This window comes from Panulirus ornatus, chromosome 15 (genome assembly GCF_036320965.1).
Source record: "Panulirus ornatus isolate Po-2019 chromosome 15, ASM3632096v1, whole genome shotgun sequence".
Lineage (NCBI taxonomy): Eukaryota > Metazoa > Arthropoda > Malacostraca > Decapoda > Palinuridae > Panulirus > Panulirus ornatus.
In genome coordinates, this window is record NC_092238.1 from 23,162,194 (window position 1) to 23,188,968 (window position 26,775).

The 26,775-nt window shown below is 41.7% G+C and overlaps 1 protein-coding gene across 2 annotated transcripts in view; it reads left to right on the forward strand.

Moving 5' to 3' along the window:
* LOC139753748 (uncharacterized) overlaps window positions 1-26,775 on the forward strand; it is a 137,613-nt gene that overhangs the window by 19,842 nt on the left and 90,996 nt on the right. For both annotated transcript variants that reach the window (XM_071670560.1, XM_071670561.1), the window contains exon 4: window positions 19,155-19,603. In XM_071670560.1, the coding sequence (XP_071526661.1) occupies window positions 19,155-19,603 (449 nt within the window). The remainder of the gene's footprint in view (window positions 1-19,154; window positions 19,604-26,775) is intronic.

Sequence of the window (26,775 nt, forward strand, 5' to 3'; positions counted from 1 at the left end):
TACACATATATATATACACACACAGACACATACATATATACCCATGCACACAATTCACACTGTCTGCCTTTATTCATTCCCATCGCCACCTCACCACACATGGAATACCATCCCCCTCTCCCCTCATGTGTGCGAGGTAGCGCTAGGAAAAGATAACAAAGGCCCCATTCGTTCACACTCAGTCTCTAGCTGTCATGCAATAATGCCCGAAACCACAGCTCCCTTTCCACATCCAGGCCCCACACAGCTTTCCATGGTTTACCCCAGACGCTTCACATGCCCTGATTCAATCCACTGACAGCACGTCAACCCCGGTATACCACATCAATCCAATTCACTCTATTCCTTGCCCGCCTTTCACCCTCCTGCATGTTCAGGCCCCGATCACTCAGAATCTTTTTCACTCCATCTTTCCACCTCCAATTTGGTCTCCCACTTCTCCTCGTTCCCTCCACCTCCGACACATATATCCTCTTGGTCAATCTTTCCTCACTCATTCTCTCCATGTGCCCAAACCATTTCAAAACACCCTCTTCTGCTCTCTCAACCACGCTCTTTTTATTTCCACACATCTCTCTTACCCTTACATTACTTACTCGATCAAACCACCTCACACCACACATTGTCCTCAAACATCTCATTTCCAGCACATCCACCCTCCTGCGCACAACTCTATCCATAGCCCACGCCTCGCAACCATACAACATTGTTGGAACCACTATTCCTTCAAACATACCCATTTTTGCTTTCCGAGATAATGTTCTCGACTTCCACACATTCTTCAATGCTCCCAGGATTATCGCCCCCTCCCCCACCATATGATTCACTTCCGCTTCCATGGTTCCATCCGCTGCCAGATCCACTCCCAGATATCTAAAACACTTTACTTCCTCCATATATACATATATAGACATATATATTTGTTATACCAGGGTTGACGAGCTGTCAAAGGAGTGAACCAGGGCATGTGAAACGTATGGGGTAAACCATGGAAAGGTCTGCAGGACCTGGATGTGGATAGGGAGCTGTGGTTCCAGTGCATTACACACGACAGCTAGAGACTGAGTATGAATGAATGTGGCCTTTTTTTGTCTGTTTCCTGGTGCTACCTCGCTGAAACATGGGGTAGCAATGCTGTTTCCTGTGGGGTGGGGTAGTGCCAGGAATGGATGAAGGCAAGCAAGTATGAATGAATGTGTTGTGTGTATATATATGTATATGTCTTCGTATGTGTATGTATATGTGTATATGTTCATGTGTATGTGTATGTATAAGTGCATGTATGGGTGTTTATGTATATGTACATGTGTCTGTTTCCTGGCACTGCCTCGCTGATGTGGGAAACCGATTAAGTATAAGAAAAAAAGTATGTATTATGTATTTTATTATACTTGATCACCGTTTCCCATGTTAGTTCCAGGAAACAGACGAAGAAAGACCTGTCCTCTCTTATTTATTATACTTAATCACCTTCTACCACGTTAGCGAGGTAGCGCAAGGAAACAGATGAAAGAATGGCCCAACACACCCACATACATATGTATATACATAAATGCTCACACACACACATATACATACATTCCTATACATATCAACATATACATACATATACATACACAGACACACATGTGTACACATGTACATGTATATACTTGCTGCCTTCATCCGTTCCTGTCGCCACCCCGGAACACATGAAATAGCATCCCCCACCTTGTGCACGAGGTAGCGCTAGAAAAGGATAAAGAAAGCCACATTCGTTCTCTCAGTCTAGTTGTCATGTGTAATGCACCGAAACCACAGCTCCCTATCCTCATCCAGGTCCCACAAAACCTTCCATGGTTTACCCCAGATGCTTCACATGCCCTGGTTCAATCCATTGACAGCATGTCGACTCTGGTACACCACATCGTTCCAATTCACTCTATTCCTTGCATGCCTCTCACCCTCCTTTATGTTCAGGTCCCAATCGCTCAAAATCTTTTTCACTCCGTCTTTCCACCTCCAATTTGGTCTCCTGCTTCTCCTCGTTCCCTCCACCTCTAACTCATATATCCTCTTTATCAATCTTTCCTCATTCATTCTCTCCATGTGACCAAACCACTTCAACACACCCTCTTCTACTCTCTCAACCACACTCTTTTTATTACCACACATTCTTTTCCTACCCTTTCATTACTCACTCGAGCAAACAACTTCATGCTACATATTGTCCTCAAACATTTCATTTCTAGCACATTCACCCTCCTCTGCACGACCCTATCCATAGCTCATGCCTTGCATCCATATAACATTGTTTGAACCACTATTCCTTCAAATATACCCATTTTTGCTTCGAGATAACGTTCTCACCTTCCGCACATTCTTCAACGCTCCCAGAACTTTTGCCCCCTCCCCCACCCTGTGACTCACTTCCCCCTTCATGGTTCCATCCGTGCACTCTTATGTTTATTCATATTATACTTAATTGCTGTCTCCTGCATCAACAAGGTATCACCAGGAAACAGACAAAGAATGGCCCATCTACTCATATTTTTTTTTTTTTTTTATACTTGGTTGCAGTCTCCCCCATCAGCGAGGTGTGCATTTCATTACACCATCTTCTGCTCTCTCAACCACAATCTTTTTATCACCACACATCTCTCTTACCTTATCATTACTTACTCGACCAAACCACCTCACACCACATATTGTCCTCAAACATTTCATTTCCAAAACATCCACCCTCATCCGCATAACCCTATCTGTAGCCCATGCCTTGCTACCAAATAAAATTGTTGGAACTACTATCCCTTCGAACATACCCATTTTTCTCTATAAGGTAATGTTCTCTCCTTCCATGCATTCTTCATCGCTCCCAGAACCTTAGCCCTCTCCCCCCACCCTGTGACTCACTCCTGCTTCTTTGGTTCCATCCACTGCTAAATCCACTCCCAGATATCTGAAACACTTCACTTCCTCCAATTTTTCTCCATTCAAACTTACATCCTAATTAACTTGCCCCTCAACCCTACTGAAACTAATAACCTTGCTCTTATTCACATTTACTCTGAACTTTCTCCTTTCACACATTTTTCGAAACTCAGTCACAAACCTCTGCAGTTTCTCACCCAAATCAGCTACTACAGCTGTGTCATCGGCGAACAACAACTGTCTCTTTTCTCAGTCCCTCTCATCATCAGCAGATTGCATACTCATGCCTCTCTCCAAAACTCTTGCATTTTACTCCCTAATGACCTCATCCATAAACAAATTAAACAACCATTGGAACATCACACACTCTTGCTGCAGACCGACATTCACTGGGAACCAATCACTCTCCTCTCTTCCCACTCGTACACATGCCTTACATCCTTAGTAAAAACTTTTCATTGCTTCTAGCAACTTACTTCCCACACCATATACTCTTAAAACCTTCCTTTCATATGCACACATAAATACATATATGCACATATATTTGTTTATTTTACTTTGTCGCTGTCTCCCACGTTAGCGAGGTAGCGCAAGGAAACAGATGAAAAGATGGCCCAACCCACCCACATACACGTCCATACACGCAAATATACATACCTATACATCTCAACGTATACATATATGTACACCACAGACATATACATATATACACATGTGCATAATTCATAATGTCTGTCTTTATTCATTCCCATCACCACTCCACCACACATGAAATAACAACCCCCTCCCCCCACATGTGCACAAGGTAGCACTAGGAAAAGATAACAAAGGCCACATTCGTTCACACTCATTCTCTAGCTGTCATGTATAATGCACCGAAACCACAGCTCCCTTTCCACATCCAGGCCCCACAGAACTTTCCATGGTTTACCCCAGGTGCTTCACATGCCCTGGTTCAATCCATTGACAGCACGTCGACCCCGGTATACCACATCGTTCCAATTCACTCTATTCCTTGCACGCCTTTCACCCTCCTGCATGTTCAGGCCCCGATCACTCAAAATCTTTTTCACTCCATCTTTCCACCTCCAGTTTGGTCTCCCACTTCTCCTTGTTCCCTCCACCTCTGACACATATATCCTCTTTGTCATTCTTTCCTCACTCATTCTCTCCATGTGACCAAACCATTTCAAAACACCCTCTTCTGCTCTCTCAACTACACTCTTTTTATTGCCACTCGATCAAACCACCTCACACCACATATTGTTCTCAAACATCTCATTTCCAGCACATCCACCCTCCTCCGCACAACTCTATCTATATCTCATGCCTTGCAACCATATAACATTGTTGGAACCACGATTCCTTCAAACATACCCTTTTTTGCTTTCCGAGATAATGTTCTCAACTTCCTCACATTCTTCAATGCTCCCAGAACTTTCGCCCCCTCCCCCACCCTATAATTCACTTCCACTTCCATGGTTCCATCTGCTACCAAATCCACTCCCAGATATCTAAAACACTTCACTTCCTCCAGTTTTTCTCCATTCAAACTTACCTCCCAATTGACTTGACCCTCAACCCTACTGTACCTAATAACCTTGCTCTTATTCACATTTACTCTTAGCTTTCTTCTTTCACACACTTTACCAAACTCAGTCACCAGCTTCTGCAGTTTCTCACATGAATCAGCCACCAGTGCTGTATCATCAGCGAACAACAACTGACTCACTTCCCAAGCTCTCTCATCCACAACAGACTGCATACTCGCCCCTCTTTCCAAAATTCTTGCATTCGCCTCCCTAACAACCCCATCCATAAACAAATTAAACAACCATGGAGACATCACACACCCCTGCTGCAAACCAACATTCACTGAGAACCAATCATTTTCCTCTCTTTCTACACGCACTCATGCCTTGCATCCTCAATAAAAACTTTCCACTGCTTCTAACAACTTGCCTCCCTCACCATATATTCTTAATACCTTCCACAGAGCATCTCTATCAACTCCCATTATATGCCTTCTCCAGATCCATAAATGCTACATACAAATCCATTTGCTTTTCTAAGTATTTCTCACATGCATTCTTCAAGGTAAACACCTGATCCACACATCCTCTACCACTTCTGAAACCACACTGCTCTTCCCCAGTCTGAAGCTCTGTACATGCCTTCACCCTCTCAGCCAATACCCTCCCATATAATTTCCCAGGAACACTCAACAAACTTATACCTCTGTAATTTGAGCACTCACTTTTATCTCCTTTGCCTTTGTACAATGGCACTATGCATGCATTCCGCCAATCCTCAGGCACCTCACCATAAGTTATACATACATTAGATAACCTCACCAACCAGTCATATATATATATACATTTTTTTTTTTTATTATACTTTGTCGCTGTCTCCCGCGTTTGCGAGGTAGCGCAAGGAAACAGACGAAAGAAATGGCCCAACCCCCCCCCATACACATGTATATACATACGTCCACACACGCAAATATACATACCTACACAGCTTTCCATGGTTTACCCCAGACGCTTCACATGCCTTGATTCAATCCACTGACAGCACATCAACCCCGGTATACCACATCGCTCCAATTCACTCTATTCCTTGCCCTCCTTTCACCCTCCTGCATGTTCAGGCCCCGATCACACAAAATCTTTTTCACTCCATCTTTCCACCTCCAATTTGGTCTCCCTCTTCTCCTCGTTCCCTCCACCTCCGACACATATATCCTCTTGGTCAATCTTTCCTCACTCATTCTCTCCATGTGCCCAAACCACTTCAAAACACCCTCTTCTGCTCTCTCAACCACGCTCTTTTTATTTCCACACATCTCTCTTACCCTTACGTTACTCACTCGATCAAACCACCTCACACCACACATTGTCCTCAAACATCTCATTTCCAGCACATCCATCCTCCTGCGCACAACTCTATCCATAGCCCACGCCTCGCAACCATACAACATTGTTGGAACCACTATTCCTTCAAACATACCCATTTTTGCTTTCCGAGATAATGTTCTCGACTTCCACACATTCTTCAAGGCCCCCAGAATTTTCGCCCCCTCCCCCACCCTATGATCCACATCCGCTTCCATGGTTCCATCCGCTGCCAGATCCACTCCCAGATATCTAAAACACTTCACTTCCTCCAGTTTTTCTCCATTCAAACTCACCTCCCAATTGACTTGACCCTCAACCCTACTGTACCTAATAACCTTGCTCTTATTCACATTTACTCTTAACTTTCTTCTTCCACACACTTTACCAAACTCAGTCACCAGCTTCTGCAGTTTCTCACATGAATCAGCCACCAGCGCTGTATCATCAGCGAACAACAACTGACTCACTTCCCAAGCTCTCTCATCCCCAACAGACTTCATACTTGCCCTTCTTTCCAAAACTCTTGCATTTACCTCACTAACAACCCCATCCATAAACAAATTAAACAACCATGGAGACATCACACACCCCTGCCGCAAACCTACATTCACTGAGAACCAATCACTTTCCTCTCTTCCTACACGTACACATGCCTTACATCCTCGATAAAAACTTTTCACTGCTTCTAACAACTTGCCTCCCACACCATATATTCTTAATACCTTCCACAGAGCATCTCTATCATCTCTATCATATGCCTTCTCCAGATCCATAAATGCTACATACAAATCCATTTGCTTTTCTAAGTATTTCTCACATACATTCTTCAAAGCAAACACCTGATCCACACATCCTCTACCACTTCTGAAACCACACTGCTCTTCCCCAATCTGATGCTCTGTACATGCCTTCACCCTCTCAATCAATACCCTCCCATATAATTTACCAGGAATACTCAACAAACTTATATATATACATATATGCACATATATGCATATCTCAATGTATACATATATATACACACACAGACACATACATATATACACTTGTATATAATTCATACTATCTGCCTTTATTCATTCCCATCGCCACCGCGCCACACATGGAATAACAACCCCCTCCCCCCTCATGTGTGCGAGGTATCGCTAGGAAAAAACAAAGGCCACATTCGTTCACACTCAGTCTCTAGCTGTTATGTAATAATGCACTGAAACCACAGCTCCCTTTACACATCCAGGCCCCACAGAACTTTCCATGGTTTACCCCAGACGCTTCACATGCCCTGATTCAATCCATTGACAGCACGTCGACCCCGGTATACCACATCGTTCCAATTCACTCTATTTCTTGCATGCCTTTCACCCTCCTGTATGTTCAGGCCCCGATTACTCAGAATCTTTCTCACTCCATCTTTCCACCTCCAATTTGGTCTCCCACTTCTCCTTGTTCCTTCAACCTCTGACACATATATCCTCTTGGTCAATCATTCCTCACTCATTCTCTCCATGTGACCAAACCATTTCAAAACACCCTCTTCTGCTCTCTCAACCACACTCTTTTTATTACTACACATCTCGCTTACCCTATTATTACTTACTCGACCAAACCACCTCACACCACATATTGTCCTCAAACATCTCATTTCCAGCACATCCACCCTCCTCCACACAACTCGATCCATAGCCCACGCCTCGCAACCATGTAACATTGTTGGAGCCACTATTTCCTCAAACACACCCATTTTTGCTTTCCAAGGTAATGTTCTCAACTTCCACACATTCTTCAACGCTCCCAAAATTTTCGCCCCTCCCCCACCCTATGATTCACTTCCACTTCCATGGCTTCATCCGCTGCCAAATCCACTCCAAGATATCTAAAACACTTCACTTCCTCCAGTTTTCCTCCATTCAAACTTATCTCCCAATTGACTTGACCTTCAACCCTACTGTACCTAATAACCTTGCTCTTATTCACATTTACTCTTAACTTTCTTCTTTCACACACTTTACCAAACTCAGTCACCAGCTTCTGCAGTTTCTCACATGAATCAGCCACCAGTGCTGTATCATCAGCGAACAACAACTGACTCACTTCCCAAGCTCTCTCATCCACAACAGACTGCATACTTACCCCTCTCTCCAAAACTCTTGCATTTACCTCCCTAACAACCCTATCCATAAACAAATTAAACAACCATGGAGACATCACGCACCCCTGCTGTAAACCAACATTCACTGAGAACCAATCACTTTCCTCTCTTCCTACTCGTACGCATGCCTTACATACTCGACAAAAACTTTTCACCGCTTCTAACAACTTTCCTCCCACACGATATATTCTTAATACTTTCCACAGAGCATCTCTATCAACTCTTATTATATGCCTTCTCCAGATCCATAAATGCTACATACAAATCCATTTGCTTTTCTAAGTATTTCTCACATACATTCTTCAAAGCAAACACCTGATCCACACATCCTCTACCACTTCTGAAACCACACTGATCTTCCCCAATCTGATGCTCTTTACATGCTTTCACCCTCTCAGTCAATACCCTCCCATATAATTTCCCAGGAATACTCAACGAACTTATACCTCTGTAATTTGAACACTCACCTTTATCCCCTTTGCCTTTGTACAATGGCACTATGCATGCATTCCGCCAATCCTCAGGCACCTCACCATGAGTCATACATACATTAAATATCCTCACAAACCAGTCAGCAACACAGTCACCCCCTTTTTTAATTAATTCTACTGCAATACCATCCAAACGCACTGCTTTGGTGGCTTTCATCTTCGGCAAAGCTTTTACTACCTCTTCTCTGTTTACCAAATCATTCCCTCTAACCCTATCCTTCTGTTTCCCCTTTTAGAAAGTTAAAATACAAGGAGAAGGCATATGATAGAGTTGATAGAGATGCTCTGTGGAAGTTATTAAGAATATATGGTGTGGGAGGAAAGTTGTTAGAAGCAGTGAAAAGTTTTTATCGAGGATGTAAGGCATGTGTACGTGTAGGAAGAGAGGAAAGTGATTGGTTCTCAGTGAATGTAGGTTTGCGGCAGGGGTGTGTGATGTCTCCATGGTTGTTTAATTTGTTTATGGATGGGGTTGTTAGGGAGGTAAATGCAAGAGTTTTGGAAAGAAGGGCAAGTATGAAGTCTGTTGGGGATGAGAGAGCTTGGGAAGTGAGTCAGTTGTTGTTCGCTGATGATACAGCGCTGGTGGCTGATTCATGTGAGAAACTGCAGAAGCTGGTGACTGAGTTTGGTAAAGTGTGTGGAAGAAGAAAGTTAAGAGTAAATGTGAATAAGAGCAAGGTTATTAGGTACAGTAGGGTTGAGGGTCAAGTCAATTGGGAGGTGAGTTTGAATGGAGAAAAACTGGAGGAAGTGAAGTGTTTTAGATATCTGGGAGTGGATCTGGCAGCGGATGGAACCATGGAAGCGGAAGTAGATCATAGGGTGGGGGAGGGGGCGAAAATTCTGGGGGCCTTGAAGAATATGTGGAAGTCGAGAACATTATCTCGGAAAGCAAAAATGGGTATGTTTGAAGGAATAGTGGTTCCAACAATGTTGTATGGTTGCGAGGCGTGGGCTATGGATAGAGTTGTGCGCAGGAGGATGGATGTGCTGGAAATGAGATGTTTGAGGACAATGTGTGGTGTGAGGTGGTTTGATCGAGTGAGTAACGTAAGGGTAAGAGAGATGTGTGGAAATAAAAAGAGCGTGGTTGAGAGAGCAGAAGAGGGTGTTTTGAAGTGGTTTGGGCACATGGAGAGAATGAGTGAGGAAAGATTGACCAAGAGGATATATGTGTTGGAGGTGGAGGGAACGAGGAGAAGAGGGAGACCAAATTGGAGGTGGAAAGATGGAGTGAAAAAGATTTTGTGTGATCGGGGCCTGAACATGCAGGAGGGTGAAAGGAGGGCAAGGAATAGAGTGAATTGGAGCGATGTGGTATACCGGGGTTGACGTGCTGTCAGTGGATTGAATCAAGGCATGTGAAGCGTCTGGGGTAAACCATGGAAAGCTGTGTAGGTATGTATATTTGCGTGTGTGGACGTATGTATATACATGTGTATGGGGGGGGTTGGGCCATTTCTTTCGTCTGTTTCCTTGCGCTACCTCGCAAACGCGGGAGACAGCGACAAAGTATAAAAAAAAAAAAAAAGAAAATACAAGGAGGGGAGAGCTTCAAGCCCCCCTGCTCCCGTACCTTTTAGTCGCCTTCTATGACATGTGAGGAATGCGTGGGAAGTATTCTTTCTCCCCTATCCGTATTTACTTGTCCCTCAACTCTACAGAACCTAATAACATTTCTCTTATTCACATTTACTCTCAAATTTCTCCTTTTACATACTTTTCCAAACTAAGTTACCAACTTCTGCAGTTTCACACTTGAATCAGTCACTAGTGCTGTATCATTTGTGAACAGCAACTGACTCCCAGTCCCTCTCATCATGGGGAGGTAAAAGTGTTGGCAAGCAAAAAGAAGAATTTGAAAGAATGTTAGGTGGAGCATGAAAGGAGGGTGATCAAAATTTTAGTTGGAAGTGCAGTAGATGTTTAAAATGAATAGACAAAGACTGTTAAAGGTGTAGAATAAGTAGTTGGACACAAGGTGGTGAAACAAGAATGAAAAGGCAAATGCATGGTGGACAAATGGGATAAGAAATGCTTTGGAAGAAGAAAAGGCATAAATGCTGTGGAAGAGAGGAAAAGGCATATGGTATTGTTTGAAGGGAATGTACCAATGGAAGATCATCAAAAGAGGAGGGAAGAGAATAAGGTTTGTAAGTGGAATATTAAGAATCTAATAGAGGAAAGCCAAGAAAGAGTAGATGAAGATTTTGAAAGTGTTTGAGTGAAAAGTTAGGAAATGTTAATGTGAGAAGTATGGAAGGGGAGTTGTTGAATCAAAAGGAAGTGAAAGGAATATGGAAAGCATATCTTGAAGAATTGATGAATGTGGGAGAAGATAAGGCAGCAGTTGTTACACGAAAGGGTATGAAGGATGAAAGGATAAGGATACTAATGCAGGTATTTATAACAAGAAGGTAGGTAAAGAGAGCAATAATGAGGATGAAGCTATGAAAGGCACCTGAAGTAGATGAGATTATGGTTGATATGTTGAAGTATGGAGAAGGTGTGATGGAATGGATTTATTTATATATTTATTTATTGGAAATAAAAAGAGCGTGGTTGAGAGAGCAGAAGAGGGTGTTTTGAAATGGTTTGGGCATATGGAGAGAATGAGTGAGGAAAGATTGACCAAGAGGATACATGTGTCAGAGGTGGAGGGAACGAGGAGAAGTGGGAGACCAAATTGGAGGTGGAAAGATGGAGTGAAAAAGATTTTGTGTGATTGGGGCCTGAACATGCAGGAGGGTGAAAGGAGGGCAAGGAATAGAGTGAATTGGATTGATGTGGTATACCGGGGTTGATGTGCTGTCAGTGGATTGATTCAGGGCATGTGAAGCGTCTGGGGTAAACCATGGAAAGTTGTGTGGGGCCTGGGTGTGGAAAGGGAGCTGTGGTTTCGGGCATTATTGTGTGGCAGCTAGAGACTGAGTGTGAACAAATGGGGCCTTTGTTGTCTTTTCCTAGTGCTACCTCGCACACATGAGGGGGGAGGGGGATGGTATTCCATGTGTGGCGAGGTGGCGATGGGAGTGAATGGGGGCAGACAGTGTGAATTGCGTGCATGGGTATATATGTATGTGTCTGTGTATGTATATATATGTGTACATTGAGATGTATAGGTATGTATACTTACGTGTGTGTGTATACGTTGTGTATGGGGGTGGGTTGGGCCATTTCTTTCGTCTGTTTCCTTGCGCTACCTTGCAAACGCGGGAGACAGCGACAAAGCAAAATAAATAAATAAGATATTATACGATACATAGGGAATACATGGGAAGTATTCTTTCTCCCCAATGAGTGGATGGGCCATTCTTCATCTGTTTCCTGGCACTACCTCACCGATGCAGGAAACAGCAACAGTGAGTATGTAGAATGATGATAATGATAATAATAGCATTGAAAATTTGTACCTAACCAGTTAACAACACAGTCACCCCATTTCATAAGAAATTAAGCTGCAGTACCATCCACTCCGGCTGCCTTGCCACATTTCATGTTAAACCAGGCTTTCACCCCTTACTTCTCATTCATCCTAGATCCCAACACCATAAATTTATCACTATATCATTGAACATAGCAGTCCTGCAAAGTACTCACTCCATCTCTTCTTCATCTCTGCCTATTACCAATTTCCCAATTTTCCCCCGTGATTAATTTTTGTTTTCCTGATTTTTACTACAAAATGTCCATGTATACTTTTTTAACCTGTATGGTGCAGTGCTTCATGTTTCATGTTAGCCAAAGGGAGTAGTGGGAGGAGAGGGAACCTTTTGTTTTGCTATCCTTTCATTACTCTTAAGGCCATTGTCTTAAGGATTCTTTATCTTGAAGAATTTGCAAGGTCTTTGTGAGTGGTAGATCTGTTTAACTTATCCCATGGTTGTACTTGCAAAAGCAGGTAGTGCAGTTTTTTAATACATTTTCATTTCATAGTGCAAGTGGTTAAAGCATACTTAATGTGGTAACCTCTGCCTAAGTATTGGGACTGGTTATCTTTCTTGGAACCAGTTCTCTTTCTCATACATGTAATGATATTGACAATGGGCTGCATTGCAAAATATCAAAATTTCACTGATGATACAAAGCTGGGAAATAAATCTGCAAATGATCTTGAACATATACAGCCTCAAACTAGCATAGACAAACTGATGGACAGGGTTCGCAGGTGACAAGTGAATTTTCAGTTAATGCATACAAAGTTTTACATATAGATAACAAAAACAAAAAGGCAAGCTACAGTATGAATTCTGTTGAACTGAGGAAAAAGATTTGGGCTTAATCTTTAGTGACCTAAAACCAGGTAAGCAGTGCACAGAAGCAGAGCATATAAATTTCTTGGATTCAAAAGTCGGGCCTTTGAATTTAAGTTCAGGGAAATCATCCTTACTCTTTGCAATTTATTGGTTCATCCCCATCTTGAATATTGTGTCCAGTTTTTGATCACCCTACCTAAAAAAGATATAGATGGATTTGAAAGAGTGCAGCATCGAGCTACCAAGATGATTCTCGGGCTTTGAAATATATCACATGAGAGCAGATTAAACGACTTGAATCTATTTAGTTTAGAAAAGAAAAGGCTAAGATGTGATCTAATACAATTATTCATAATCAGAAGTTTGATAATCTTGCTGTGTCAAGTTACTTAAGACTTGATTCATCTGATTTCTTTAGCAGTAATATGGGCAAACATTTTCGCTGAATGAGGTGTAGTGATTTTCTTCAACAGGATTGTTAACATATGGAATAATTTCCCAATTAGAATGATTGAAAGTGGAACTATAGATACATTTAAGAACAGACTTGATAACTATTTCACTTCAAGACCACACTAACAATTTGCAGGTTATTCTCTTTGAATCCTATGTATACCATATAACTTTTACAACACTAATCTGAGAGTTTCTGATATTTTCCAGTCACAAACAGCACCAAAAGCACCCAATGATCTGTTGCTGTTTGAATTCCTTTGTTTTCATTTGTGTGTCTTTGTACCATATGGAGAGAGAGAGAGAGATCTACACTTATGGAGCCTCATCTCTAGAACTTTGTATGCCATCAAGCAGTCTGTCAAATTTTTTTTAGAGTGCTGGCATTGGTAGTCTCCTTGGGCAGTTAATTCCAGCCATCTACCACTCCAGCACTAGAATAGTGCTTTTTGATATCCTTTCCATCTATCTTTTTGCATAGCCTCTTGTTATGGCATTTTTTTTACTTAGGTGTTACATCTCTTGAAGAGCTGTAAAACTATCAGTAGCGACCTGCTGATTTTGAAACTTGAAGGTTGTTATCATGTTCCACTTTACTCTCCTCTCCTTGGTTGACAGCCTTGTAGCCCTTAGCCTTTCATTGTAGCTCACTCCTTTTGATTTAGGTACAGTCTCAGTTTTCCTTCTCTCTATCCTCTTAGTCAAATATTTTACTTTCTGTGTGATCCCATGCTTTCAAAGCTGAGTTCAGTTTTGGTCTGTTTTGTGAACAGATTACCAAACATATCTTTATCCATATATTTGAATGTGATTGTGATATTTGCTAGCAGACAGTTCTCCTCCTTCACAGTTCTCTGAATGTGTATTTGTGGAGACAGATTATGCATGGAATCAGCCATTAGGTTTCTTTCTTTTCTTTCTTTTAAACTATTCGCCATTTCCCGCGTTAGCGAGGTAGCGTTAGGAACAGAGGACTGGGCCTTTTTTGGAATATCCTCACCTGGCCCCCTCTGTTCCTTCTTTTGGAAAAATTAAAAAAAAAACGAGAGGGGAGGATTTCCAGCCCCCCGCTCCCTTCCCTTTTAGTCGCCTTCTACGACACGCAGGGAATACGTGGGAAGTATTCTTAATCCCCTATCCCCAGGGATATGAAAATATAATTTATAATTTATAATTTATTAGGTTTCTTAAACAAATTCCAGTAAATTATTTCTTATTATTTTTTTTTTATTATACTTTGTCGCTGTCTCCCGCGTTTGCGAGGTAGCGCAAGGAAACAGACGAAAGAAATGGCCCAACCCCCCCATACACATGTATATACATACGTCCACACACGCAAATATACATACCTACACAGCTTTCCATGGTTTACCCCAGACGCTTCACATGCCTTGATTCAATCCACTGACAGCACGTCAACCCCGGTATACCACATCGCTCCAATTCACTCTATTCCTTGCCCTCCTTTCACCCTCCTGCATGTTCAGGCCCTGATCACACAAAATCTTTTTCACTCCATCTTTCCACCTCCAATTTGGTCTCCCTCTTCTCCTCGTTCCCTCCACCTCCGACACATATATCCTCTTGGTCAATCTTTCCTCACTCATTCTCTCCATGTGCCCAAATCATTTCAAAACACCCTCTTCTGCTCTCTCAACCACGCTCTTTTTATTTCCACACATCTCTCTTACCCTTACGTTACTTACTCGATCAAACCACCTCACACCACACATTGTCCTCAAACATCTCATTTCCAGCACATCCATCCTCCTGCGCACAACTCTATCCATAGCCCACGCCTCGCAACCATACAACATTGTTGGAACCACTATTCCTTCAAACATACCCATTTTTGCTTTCCGAGATAATGTTCTCGACTTCCACACATTCTTCAAGGCCCCCAGAATTTTCGCCCCCTCCCCCACCCTATGATCCACTTCCGCTTCCATGGTTCCATCCGCTGCCAGATCCACTCCCAGATATCTAAAACACTTCACTTCCTCCAGTTTTTCTCCATTCAAACTCACCTCCCAATTGACTTGACCCTCAACCCTACTGTACCTAATAACCTTGCTCTTATTCACATTTACTCTTAACTTTCTTCTTCCACACACTTTACCAAACTCAGTCACCAGCTTCTGCAGTTTCTCACATGAATCAGCCACCAGCGCTGTATCATCAGCGAACAACAACTGACTCACTTCCCAAGCTCTCTCATCCCCAACAGACTTCATATTTGCCCCTCTTTCCAAAACTCTTGCATTTACCTCCCTAACAACCCCATCCATAAACAAATTAAACCACCATGGAGACATCACACACCCCTGCCGCAAACCTACATTCACTGAGAACCAATCACTTTCCTCTCTTCCTACACGTACACATGCCTTACATCCTCGATAAAAATTTTTCACTGCTTCTAACAACTTGCCTCCCACACCATATATTCTTAATACCTTCCACAGAGCATCTCTATCAACTCTATCATATGCCTTCTCCAGATCCATAAATGCTACATACAAATCCATTTGCTTTTCTAAGTATTTCTCACATACATTCTTCAAAGCAAACACCTGATCCACACATCCTCTACCACTTCTGAAACCACACTGCTCTTCCCCAATCTGATGCTCTGTACATGCCTTCACCCTCTCAATCAATACCCTCCCATATAATTTACCAGGAATACTCAACAAACTTATACCTCTGTAATTTGAGCACTCACTCTTATCCCCTTTGCCTTTGTACAATGGCACTATGCACGCATTCCGCCAATCCTCAGGCACCTCACCATGAGTCATACATACATTAAATAACCTTACCAACCAGTCAACAATACAGTCACCCCCTTTTTTAATAAATTCCACTGCAATACCATCCAAACCTGCTGCCTTGCCGGCTTTCATCTTCCGCAAAGCTTTCACTACCTCTTCTCTGTTTACCAAATCATTTTCCCTAACCCTCTCACTTTGCACACCACCTCGACCAAAACACCCTATATCTGCCACTCTATCATCAAACACATTCAACAAACCTTCAAAATACTCACTCCATCTCCTTCTCACATCACCACTACTTGTTATCACCTCCCCATTTGCGCCCTTCACTGAAGTTCCCATTTGCTCCCTTGTCTTACGCACTTTATTTACCTCCTTCCAGAACATCTTTTTATTCTCCCTAAAATTTAATGATACTCTCTCACCCCAACTCTCATTTGTCCTTTTTTTCACCTCTTGCACCTTTCTCTTGACCTCCTGTCTCTTTCTTTTATACATCTCCCACTCAATTGCATTTTTTCCCTGCAAAAATCGTCCAAATGCCTCTCTCTTCTCTTTCACTAATACTCTTACTTCTTCATCCCACCACTCACTACCCTTTCTAATCACCCCACCTCCCACTCTTCTCATGCCACAAGCATCTTTTGCGCAATCCATCACTGATTCCCTAAATACATCCCATTCCTCCCCCACTCCCCTTACTTCCATTGTTCTCACCTTTTTCCATTCTGTACTCAGTCTCTCCTGGTACTTCCTCACACAGGTCTCCTTCTCAAGCTCACTTACTCTCACCACCCTCTTCACCCCAACATTCACTCTTCTTTTCTGAAAACCCATACAAATCTTCACCTTAGCCTCCACAAGATAATGATCAGACATCCCTCCAGTTGCACCTCTCAGCACCTTGGTCAGTGATAATCTCACCTAGACCTTCTTTCACTCTTCCATCCTCATTCTCTTGCACAAACTTAGATTGAATCTCATTATCCATTTGTCTGATCAGCTTTGGAGTTTTTTAGGTTTCTCAGTAAGCAGAAGCAAGCTACAGTATGAATTCTGTTGAACTGAGGAAAAAGATTTGGGCTTAATCTTTAGTGACCTAAAACCAGGTAAGCAGTGCACAGAAGCAGAGCATATAAATTTCTTGGATTCAAAAGTCGGGCCTTTGAAGTTAAGTTCAGGGAAATCATCCTTCCTCTTTGCAATTTATTGGTTCATCCCCATCTTGAATATTGTGTTCAGTTTTTGATCACCCTACCTAAAAAAGACATAGATGGATTTGAAAGAGTGCAGCATCGAGCTACCAAGATGATTCTCGGGCTTTGAAATACATCACATGAGAGCAGATTAAACGACTTGAATCTATTTAGTTTAGAAAAGAAAAGGCTAAGATGTGATCTAATACAATTATTCATAATCAGAGTTTGATAATCTTGCTGTATCAAGTTACTTAAGACTTGATTCATCTGATTTCTTTAGCAGTAATGTGGGCAAACATTTTCGCTGAATGAGGTGTAGTGGTTTTCTTCAACAGGATTGTTAACATATGGAATAATTTCCCAATTAGAATGATTGAAAGTGGAACTATAGATACATTTAAGAACAGACTTGATAACTATTTCACTTCAAGACCACACTAACAATTTGCAGGTTATTCTCTTTGAATCCTATGTATACCATATAACTTTTACAACACTAATCTGAGAGTTTCTGATATTTTCCAGTCACAAACAGCACCAAAAGCACCCAATGATCTGTTGCTGTTTGAATTCCTTTGTTTTCATTTGTGTGTCTTTGTACCATATGGAGAGAGAGAGAGAGATCTACACTTATGGAGCCTCATCTCTAGAACTTTGTATGCCATCAAGCAGTCTGTCAAATTTTTTTTAGAGTGCTGGCATTGGTAGTCTCCTTGGGCAGTTAATTCCAGCCATCTACCACTCCAGCACTAGAATAGTGCTTTTTGATATCCTTTCCATCTATCTTTTTGCATAGCCTCTTGTTATGGCATTTTTTTTACTAAGGTGTTACATCTCTTGAAGAGCTGTAAACTATCAGTAGCGACCTGCTGATTTTGAAACTTGAAGGTTGTTATCATGTTCCACTTTACTCTCCTCTCCTTGGTTGACAGCCTTGTAGCCCTTAGCCTTTCATTGTAGCTCATTCCTTTTGATTTAGGTACAGTCTCAGTTTTCCTTCTCTCTATCCTCTTAGTCAAATATTTTACTTTCTGTGTGATCCCATGCTTTCAAAGCTGAGTTCAGTTTTGGTCTGTTTTGTGAACAGATTACCAAACATATCTTTATCCATATATTTGAATGTGATTGTGATATTTGCTAGCAGACAGTTCTCCTCCTTCACAGTTCTCTGAATGTGTATTTGTGGAGACAGATTAGGCATGGAATCAGCCATTAGGTTTCTTACACAAATTCCAGTAAATTATTTCTTGGTCGGTAATAATCTCACCTAGACCTTCTTTCACTCTTCCATCCTCATTCTCTTGCACATACTTAGATTGAATCTCATTATCCATTTGTCTGATCAGCTTTGGAGTTTTTTAGGTTTCTCAGTAAGCAGAAGCAATCTTCATTTCTTATTTCTCTCATGACTTTGGGATCATCCACAAACATATAGATAGGAGTCCAGTCCATCAGGCAAGTCATTTACATACACTAAGAATAGCATTGGTTCCAAGACAAGCCCTGTAGCACACCTCTTTTTTTTTTTTTTTTTACCCCACCCCACTCTGAGGATGCACCTTTGCCCCTTTCCACTAAGGTAATCTCCAGTCCTCTAAATGAGTCTGCCCTTTAATTCAGGCTTGTAGTTTTAGTATCTTTATCATCTTCTGATGGGATATAGTAACAAAGAGCTTCTGGTTGTCGAAGAACACAGTTTACCCATCCCTCACTTTGATGGAGCTAAGAAAGGTAAAGAATTACGGATGGAAGATCTCAGGTATGTTGTTAAGCTTAACATGTGAAGGGATAGAGATAGTCAGCCATCAGAATATTGTAAGAGGAATTGTTTTTATCAGAAAAATGTGAACTGTAGCAAGGTTGAACTGCATATGTAATTATTTGTTATACTAAGCTAGATCATTCTATATAGATGCATATTTTTCAGTATGTTTTGATATAAAAAGGAATCATATTCCATAAAAGTAGAAGTTGTATTGTATCATTGTGTAAGATCTAAGAGTACTTTCCTATTTTCAGGGTGGAGAAGTTATTAACAAGCAGAAGCAGCATATAATCCATCCCTCAGTTCGCAAACACTTGGGTAAAGCCCCAATTATGCAGCAGACGGATCCAATCTCAGATAGAGGATCTTTTCAACATAGTCTGCCTTCCCAAAGCCTGTCTTCTTGCCAGAACACTGTTATTGGTTGTTTATCACAAGAGGAATGTAAAGAAAGTTCAAGTACAGTGGCAATTAAAGAGGAGTTTATTTCTAGTGGAAGTGAAAGAATCGGTCATAATCCAAGAGAAGGTCCTGTTGTTGTAGACGGAAAGTGTTCAAACCAAATAGCTGAATCTGAAATGAATCAGGATATAGACAAGAAGTCTCCTCGACCTCTAAGCCCAAAATATCTTCCCCCCAATCCACCCCACTGTTCTCAAACCATATATCAGGGCCGACACCAGCGGTTCCAGAGCAAAAAAAGGTGAGGAAGATTTTGGCAGGCCTGTAGATGTTTTTCCATGGTTAGGCGAGTTTTTTGTTGTCATCTTTTCAGAGGCATAGTAGTAGAATCAGGGATGCACTAGGCCTAATATTTTTCAAAATTCCAGTTCTGGCCAGAACTTTGACAAGGTAGCAGACCAGAACCAGAACTTATATTTTAGTTCTGACTTTATATACTCATGCTAATTATTTTTTCTTACTTGTTTGCTACTTCCCACATTTGAAGATGGTTCCTGGATGAGATGAAGAAAAGGCCTCATTTGCTTTCATACGTTTTTGGATTTATTGATTTTTTGATCTTACAGGTTCAGATTTCACTGCATGACTATGAATGTACAAAAGTAGAGGCACAAAAGAATGCTTGTTTTGAAACAAAAGAAATCTGAAGTATAAGTAAAATAAAAAAGCATAATCTTTTAGGTTTTGCAAAATAAAGTCTTTGGGGGCTGGTTTTGGATAAAGGGCTCTGGTTTGGCACATTACACATGACAGCTAGAGAATGGATGTGAGCGAATGAGGCCATTTTTTCATGTTTTTCGAGTGCTTCCACACTGGTACAGAAAATGGAAAACTTGCTTGAAAATAGTATCTGGGAAGAATAGATTGCTGTAAACTCATGTTTTATATACTTGTAAGCTTTCAGGAATATTGAAGACAGTAGTCATATTACTTATAAAGCATAATGCACAGTTTTTTTAAATGCATCCTTTCAAAATACACTCAGGTTACTTTTGTTTCCTGTGTTGATAAAGCTAGAACACTCAGTTAACAGTACAAAAGTTGGTAGGAAGTGTGATATTGATCTACTACCCAAAAGCAATTTTATTTAGCCGCTAATGTTAATTAATGAACATGGACATTTCTTTTCATGAGATTTGTATGTGCAGTGAATCGGTGCAAAAAAGGTACCACAGCAAAAAACACTCAACTCTAATATATAATGGAGATTAATGTCATTTGGAGGGGTCATGAAAGTTAAAGAAAAGGGGATTTTAGCTTATATATATGACTCTACCTCTGAATACTGTTCCCTTTGGGTACTCCCATCAAAGGGATGGCCAAGGCAAAAGCATCTCCACTTATTCCTGTTCTTAATGCCCCTTTTGCCAATGCTGTTCCATGCATCATACACCAGTTATAATAGCCCAGTCTAGTACTTCTTACTTAAAAGAAATGCATGTATTAAGTGCATTCAGTTTAAGTTAGAAGATAGCGAAACTACACTGACTTAGGATCCTTCCTTATAGACAGTGTTTTTATTATTTATGACATAACTGTTATTATGATAAGGAACTTTGATGAATGGGGCCAAAGGGGAAGTGGTTGAATGTGTTTGATGGTGGACTGGCAGGTTTAGGGTGTTTGGGTTTGGATGGTATGCAAAATTTGAGAGTCATTGAGACTGGTTTGTAGAAGAGTTGATGAAAGCCTCACCTAAGATTAAGTGGCAAGGCAGCTAGAGTGGATGGTTTTGCAATTTGATTTATCAAGAAAAGGGGTAAATGTGTTGTTGATCGGTTGTTCAGGATTTTTATTTTATGTATGAATATTCTGAGATGCCTGAGGATTGGCACAATGCATCTTTAGTGCCATTGTATAAAGGCAAGGGGGAGTAAGTGAGTGTTCAAACCACTGAGGTATAAGTTTGTTGAATATACCTAGTAAGTTGTTTAGGAAGATATTGATTAAGTGGTTGAAGATATGAACAGAGCATCAGTTTGGGGAGGAGCAATGTGGATTCTGAAGTGGTAAAGGATGTGTGGATCAGGTATTTGCTTTAAAGAATGTATGCGAGGAACACTTAGAGACATAGATGGTTTGGTTACATGGAAAGAATGAGTGAGGAAAGATTGACAAAGAGGATATATGTGTCAGAGGTGGAGGGAATGAGGAGAAGTGGGAGACCAAATTGGAGGTGGAAGGATGGAGTGAAAAAGATTTCGAGCGACCGGAGCCTAAACATGCAGGAGGGTGAAAGGTGTGCAAGGAATAGAGCGAATTGGAACAATGTCGTATACTGGGGTCGACGTGCTGTCAGTGGATTCAACCAGGGCATGTGAAGTGTTTTGGGTAAACCATTCAAAGTCTTTTTGGGCCTGGATGTGGAAAGGGAGCTGTGGTTTTGGTGCATTATACGTGACAGCTAGAGACTGAGTGTGAACGAACATGGCCTTTGTTGTCTTTTCCTAGTGATACCTCGCACGCATGTGGGGGAGGGGGTTGTCATTTCATGTGTGGCAGGGTGGCGACTGGAATGAATAAAGGCAGCAAGTATGAGTTATTTATGTGTATATATGTATATGTCTGTGTATGTATATGTGTGTTTATATGTATATGTCTGTGTGTATATATATATGTATACTTTGAGATGTATAGGTATGTATATGTGCGTGTGTGGACGTGTATGTATATGCATGTGTATGTGGGTGGTTTGGGCCATTCTTTCCTTTGTTTCCTTGCGCTACCTCGGTAACGCAGGAGACAGCGATAAAGTATGATAGAAAATATATATTTTTTTTATTTATTGAATAAATAAATATGTATATAAAGTCCTGTGGGGCCTAGATGTGGAAAGGGAGCTGTGGTTTCAGTGCATTATACATGACAGCTAGAGACTGAGTGTGAACGAATGTGGCCTTTGTTGTCTTTTCCTAGTGCTACCTCACCCACATGCAGAGGGAGGGGGTTGTCATTTCATGTGTGGCGGGGTGGCGACGGGAAGAATAAGGGCAGACAGTATGAATTATGTACATGTGTATATACATATATGTGTGTGTGTATATATATATGTATACGTTGAGATGTATTGGTATTTATTTTTGCGTGTGAGGACGTGTATATATATACATGTGTATGTGGGTGGGTTGGGCCATTCTTTCGTCTGTTTCCTTGCACTACCTCACTAACGCGGGAGACAGTGACAAAGCAAAATATTAAATATAGTAATAATATTTTTTTTTTTTTTTTTTTTTTTTTTATACTTTGTCGCTGTCTCCCGCGTTTGCGAGGTAGCACAAGGAAACAGACGAAAGAAATGGCCCAACCCCCCCCCATACACATGTATATACATACGTCCACACACGCAAATATACATACCTACACAGCTTTCCATGGTTTACCCCAGACGCTTCACATGCCTTGATTCAATCCACTGACAGCACGTCAACCCCGGTATACCACATCGCTCCAATTCACTCTATTCCTTGCCCTCCTTTCACCCTCCTGCATGTTCAGGCCCCGATCACACAAAATCTTTTTCACTCCATCTTTCCACCTCCAATTTGGTCTCCCTCTTCTCCTCGTTCCCTCCACCTCCGACACATATATCCTCTTGGTCAATCTTTCCTCACTCATTCTCTCCATGTGCCCAAACCACTTCAAAACACCCTCTTCTGCTCTCTCAACCACGCTCTTTTTATTTCCACACATCTCTCTTACCCTTACGTTACTCACTCGATCAAACCACCTCACACCACACATTGTCCTCAAACATCTCATTTCCAGCACATCCATCCTCCTGCGCACAACTCTATCCATAGCCCACGCCTCGCAACCATACAACATTGTTGGAACCACTATTCCTTCAAACATACCCATTTTTGCTTTCCGAGATAATGTTCTCGACTTCCACACATTCTTCAAGGCCCCCAGAATTTTCGCCCCCTCCCCCACCCTATGATCCACTTCCGCTTCCATGGTTCCATCCGCTGCCAGATCCACTCCCAGATATCTAAAACACTTCACTTCCTCCAGTTTTTCTCCATTCAAACTCACCTCCCAATTGACTTGACCCTCAACCCTACTGTACCTAATAACCTTGCTCTTATTCACATTTGCTCTTAACTTTCTTCTTCCACACACTTTACCAAACTCAGTCACCAGCTTCTGTAGTTTCTCACATGAATCAGCCACCAGCGCTGTATCATAGGTGAACAACAACTGACTCACTTCCCAAGCTCTCTCATCCCCAACAGACTTCATACTTGCCCCTCTTTCCAAAACTCTTGCATTTACCTCCCTAACAACCCCATCCATAAACAAATTAAACAACCATGGAGACATCACACACCCCTGCCGCAAGCCTACATTCACTGAGAACCAATCACTTTCCTCTCTTCCTACACGTACACATGCCTTACATCCTCGATAAAAACTTTTCACTGCTTCTAACAACTTTCCTCCCACACCATATATTCTTAATACCTTCCACAGAGCATCTCTATCAACTCTATCATATGCCTTCTCCAGATCCATAAATGCTACATACAAATCCATTTGCTTTTCTAAGTATTTCTCACATACATTCTTCAAAGCAAACACCTGATCCACACATCCTCTACCACTTCTGAAACCACACTGCTCTTCCCCAATCTGATGCTCTGTACATGCCTTCACCCTCTCAATCAATACCCTCCCATATAATTTACCAGGAATACTCAACAAACTTATACCTCTGTAATTTGAGCACTCACTCTTATCCCCTTTGCCTTTGTACAATGGCACTATGCACGCATTCCACCAATCCTCAGGCACCTCACCATGAGTCATACATACATTAAATAACCTTACCAACCAGTCAACAATACAGTCACCCCCTTTTTTAATAAATTCCACTGCAATACCATCCAAACCTGCTGCCTTGCCGGCTTTCATCTTCCGCAAAGCTTTCACTACCTCTTCTCTGTTTACCAAATCATTTTCCCTAACCCTCTCACTTTGCACACCACCTCGACCAAAACACCCTATATCTGCCACTCTATCATCAAACACATTATATATATATATATATATATATATATATATATATATATATATATATATATATATATTTTTTTTTTTTTTTTTCATACTATTCGCCATTTCCCGCGATAGCGAGGTAGCGTTAAGAACAGAGGACTGGGCCTTTTTTGGAATATCCTCACCTGGCCCCCTCTGTTCCTTCTTTTGGAAAATTAAAAAAAAAAAAAAAGAGAGGGGAGGATTTCCAGCCCCCCGCTCCCTCCCCTTTTAGTCGCCTTCTACGACACGCAGGGAATACGTGGGATGTATTCTTAATCCCCTATCCCCAGGGATAATATATATATTCTTCAAGGCCCCCAGAATTTTCGCCCCCTCCCCCACCCTATGATCCACTTCCGCTTCCATGTTTCCATCCGCTGCCAGATCCACTCCCAGATATCTAAAACACTTCACTTCCTCCAGTTTTTCTCCATTCAAACTCACCTCCCAATTGACTTGACCCTCAACCCTACTGTACCTAATAACCTTGCTCTTATTCACATTTACTCTTAACTTTCTTCTTCCACACACTTTACCAAACTCAGTCACCAGCTTCTGCAGTTTCTCACATGAATCAGCCACCAGCGCTGTATCATCAGCGAACAACAACTGACTCACTTCCCAAGCTCTCTCATCCCCAACGGACTTCATACTTGCCCCTCTTTCCAAAACTCTTGCATTCACCTCCCTAACAACCCCATCCATAAACAAAGTAAACAACCATGGAGACATCACACACCCCTGCTGCAAACCTACATTCACTGAGAACCAATCACTTTCCTCTCTTCCTACACGTACACATGCCTTACATCCTCGATAAAAACTTTTCACTGCTTCTAACAACTTGCCTCCCACACCATATATTCTTAATACCTTCCACAGAGCATCTCTATCAACTCTATCATATGCCTTCTCCAGATCCATAAATGCTACATACAAATCCATTTGCTTTTCTAAGTATTTCTCACATACATTCTTCAAAGCAAACACCTGATTCACACATCCTCTACCACTTCTGAAACCACACTGCTCTTCCCCAATCTGATGCTCTGTACATGCCTTCACCCTCTCAATCAATACCCTCCCATATAATTTACCAGGAATACTCAACAAACTTATACCTCTGTAATTTGAGCACTCACTCTTATCCCCTTTGCCTTTCTACAATGGCACTATGCATGCATTCCGCCAATCCTCAGGCACCTCACCATGAGTCATACATACATTAAATAACCTTACCAACCAGTCAATGATACAGTCACCCTCTTTTTTAATAAATTCCACTGCAATACCATCCAAACCTGCTGCCTTGCCGGCAGGCTTTCGTCTTCCGCAAAGCTTTTACTACCTCTTCTCTGTTTACCAAATCATTTTCCCTAACCCTCTCACTTTGCACACCACCTCGACCAAAACACCCTATATCTGCCACTCTATCATCAAACACATTCGACAAACCTTCAAAATACTCACTCCATCTCCTTCTCACATCACCACTACTTGTTATCACCTCCCCATTTGCACCCTTCACTGAAGTTCCCATTTGCTCCCTTGTCTTACGCACTTTATTTACCTCCTTCCAGAACATCTTTTTATTCTCCCTAAAATTTAATGATACTCTCTCACCCCAACTCTCATTTGCCCTCTTTTTCACCTCTTGCACCTTTCTCTTGACCTCCTGTCTCTTTCTTTTATACATCTCCCACTCAATTGCATTTTTTCCCTGCAAAAATCGTCCAAATGCCTCTCTCTTCTCTTTCACTAATAATCTTACTTCTTCATCCCACCACTCACTACCCTTTCTAATCAACCCACCTCCCACTCTTCTCATACCACAAGCATCTTTTGCGCAATCCATCACTGATTCCCTAAATACATCCCATTCCTCCCCCACTCCCCTTACTTCCATTGTTCTCACCTTTTTCCATTCTGTACTCAGTCCCTCCTGGTACTTCCTCACACAAGTCTCCTTCCCAAGCTCACTTACTCTCACCACCCTCTTCACCCCAATATTCACTCTTCTTTTCTGAAAACCCATACAAATCTTCACCTTAGCCTCCACAAGATAATGATCAGACATCTCTCCAGTTGCACCTCTCAGCACATTAACATCCAAAAGTCTCTCTTTCGCGCGCCTGTCAATTAACACGTAATCCAATAACGCTCTCTGGCCATCTCTCCTACTTACATAAGTATACTTATGTATATCTCGCTTTTTAAACCAGGTATTCCCAATCACCAGTCTTTTTTCAGCACATAAATCTACAAGCTCTACACCATTTCCATTTACAACACTGAACACCCCATGTATACCAATTATTCCCTCAACTGCCACATTACTCACCTTTGCATTCACATCACCCATCACTATAACCC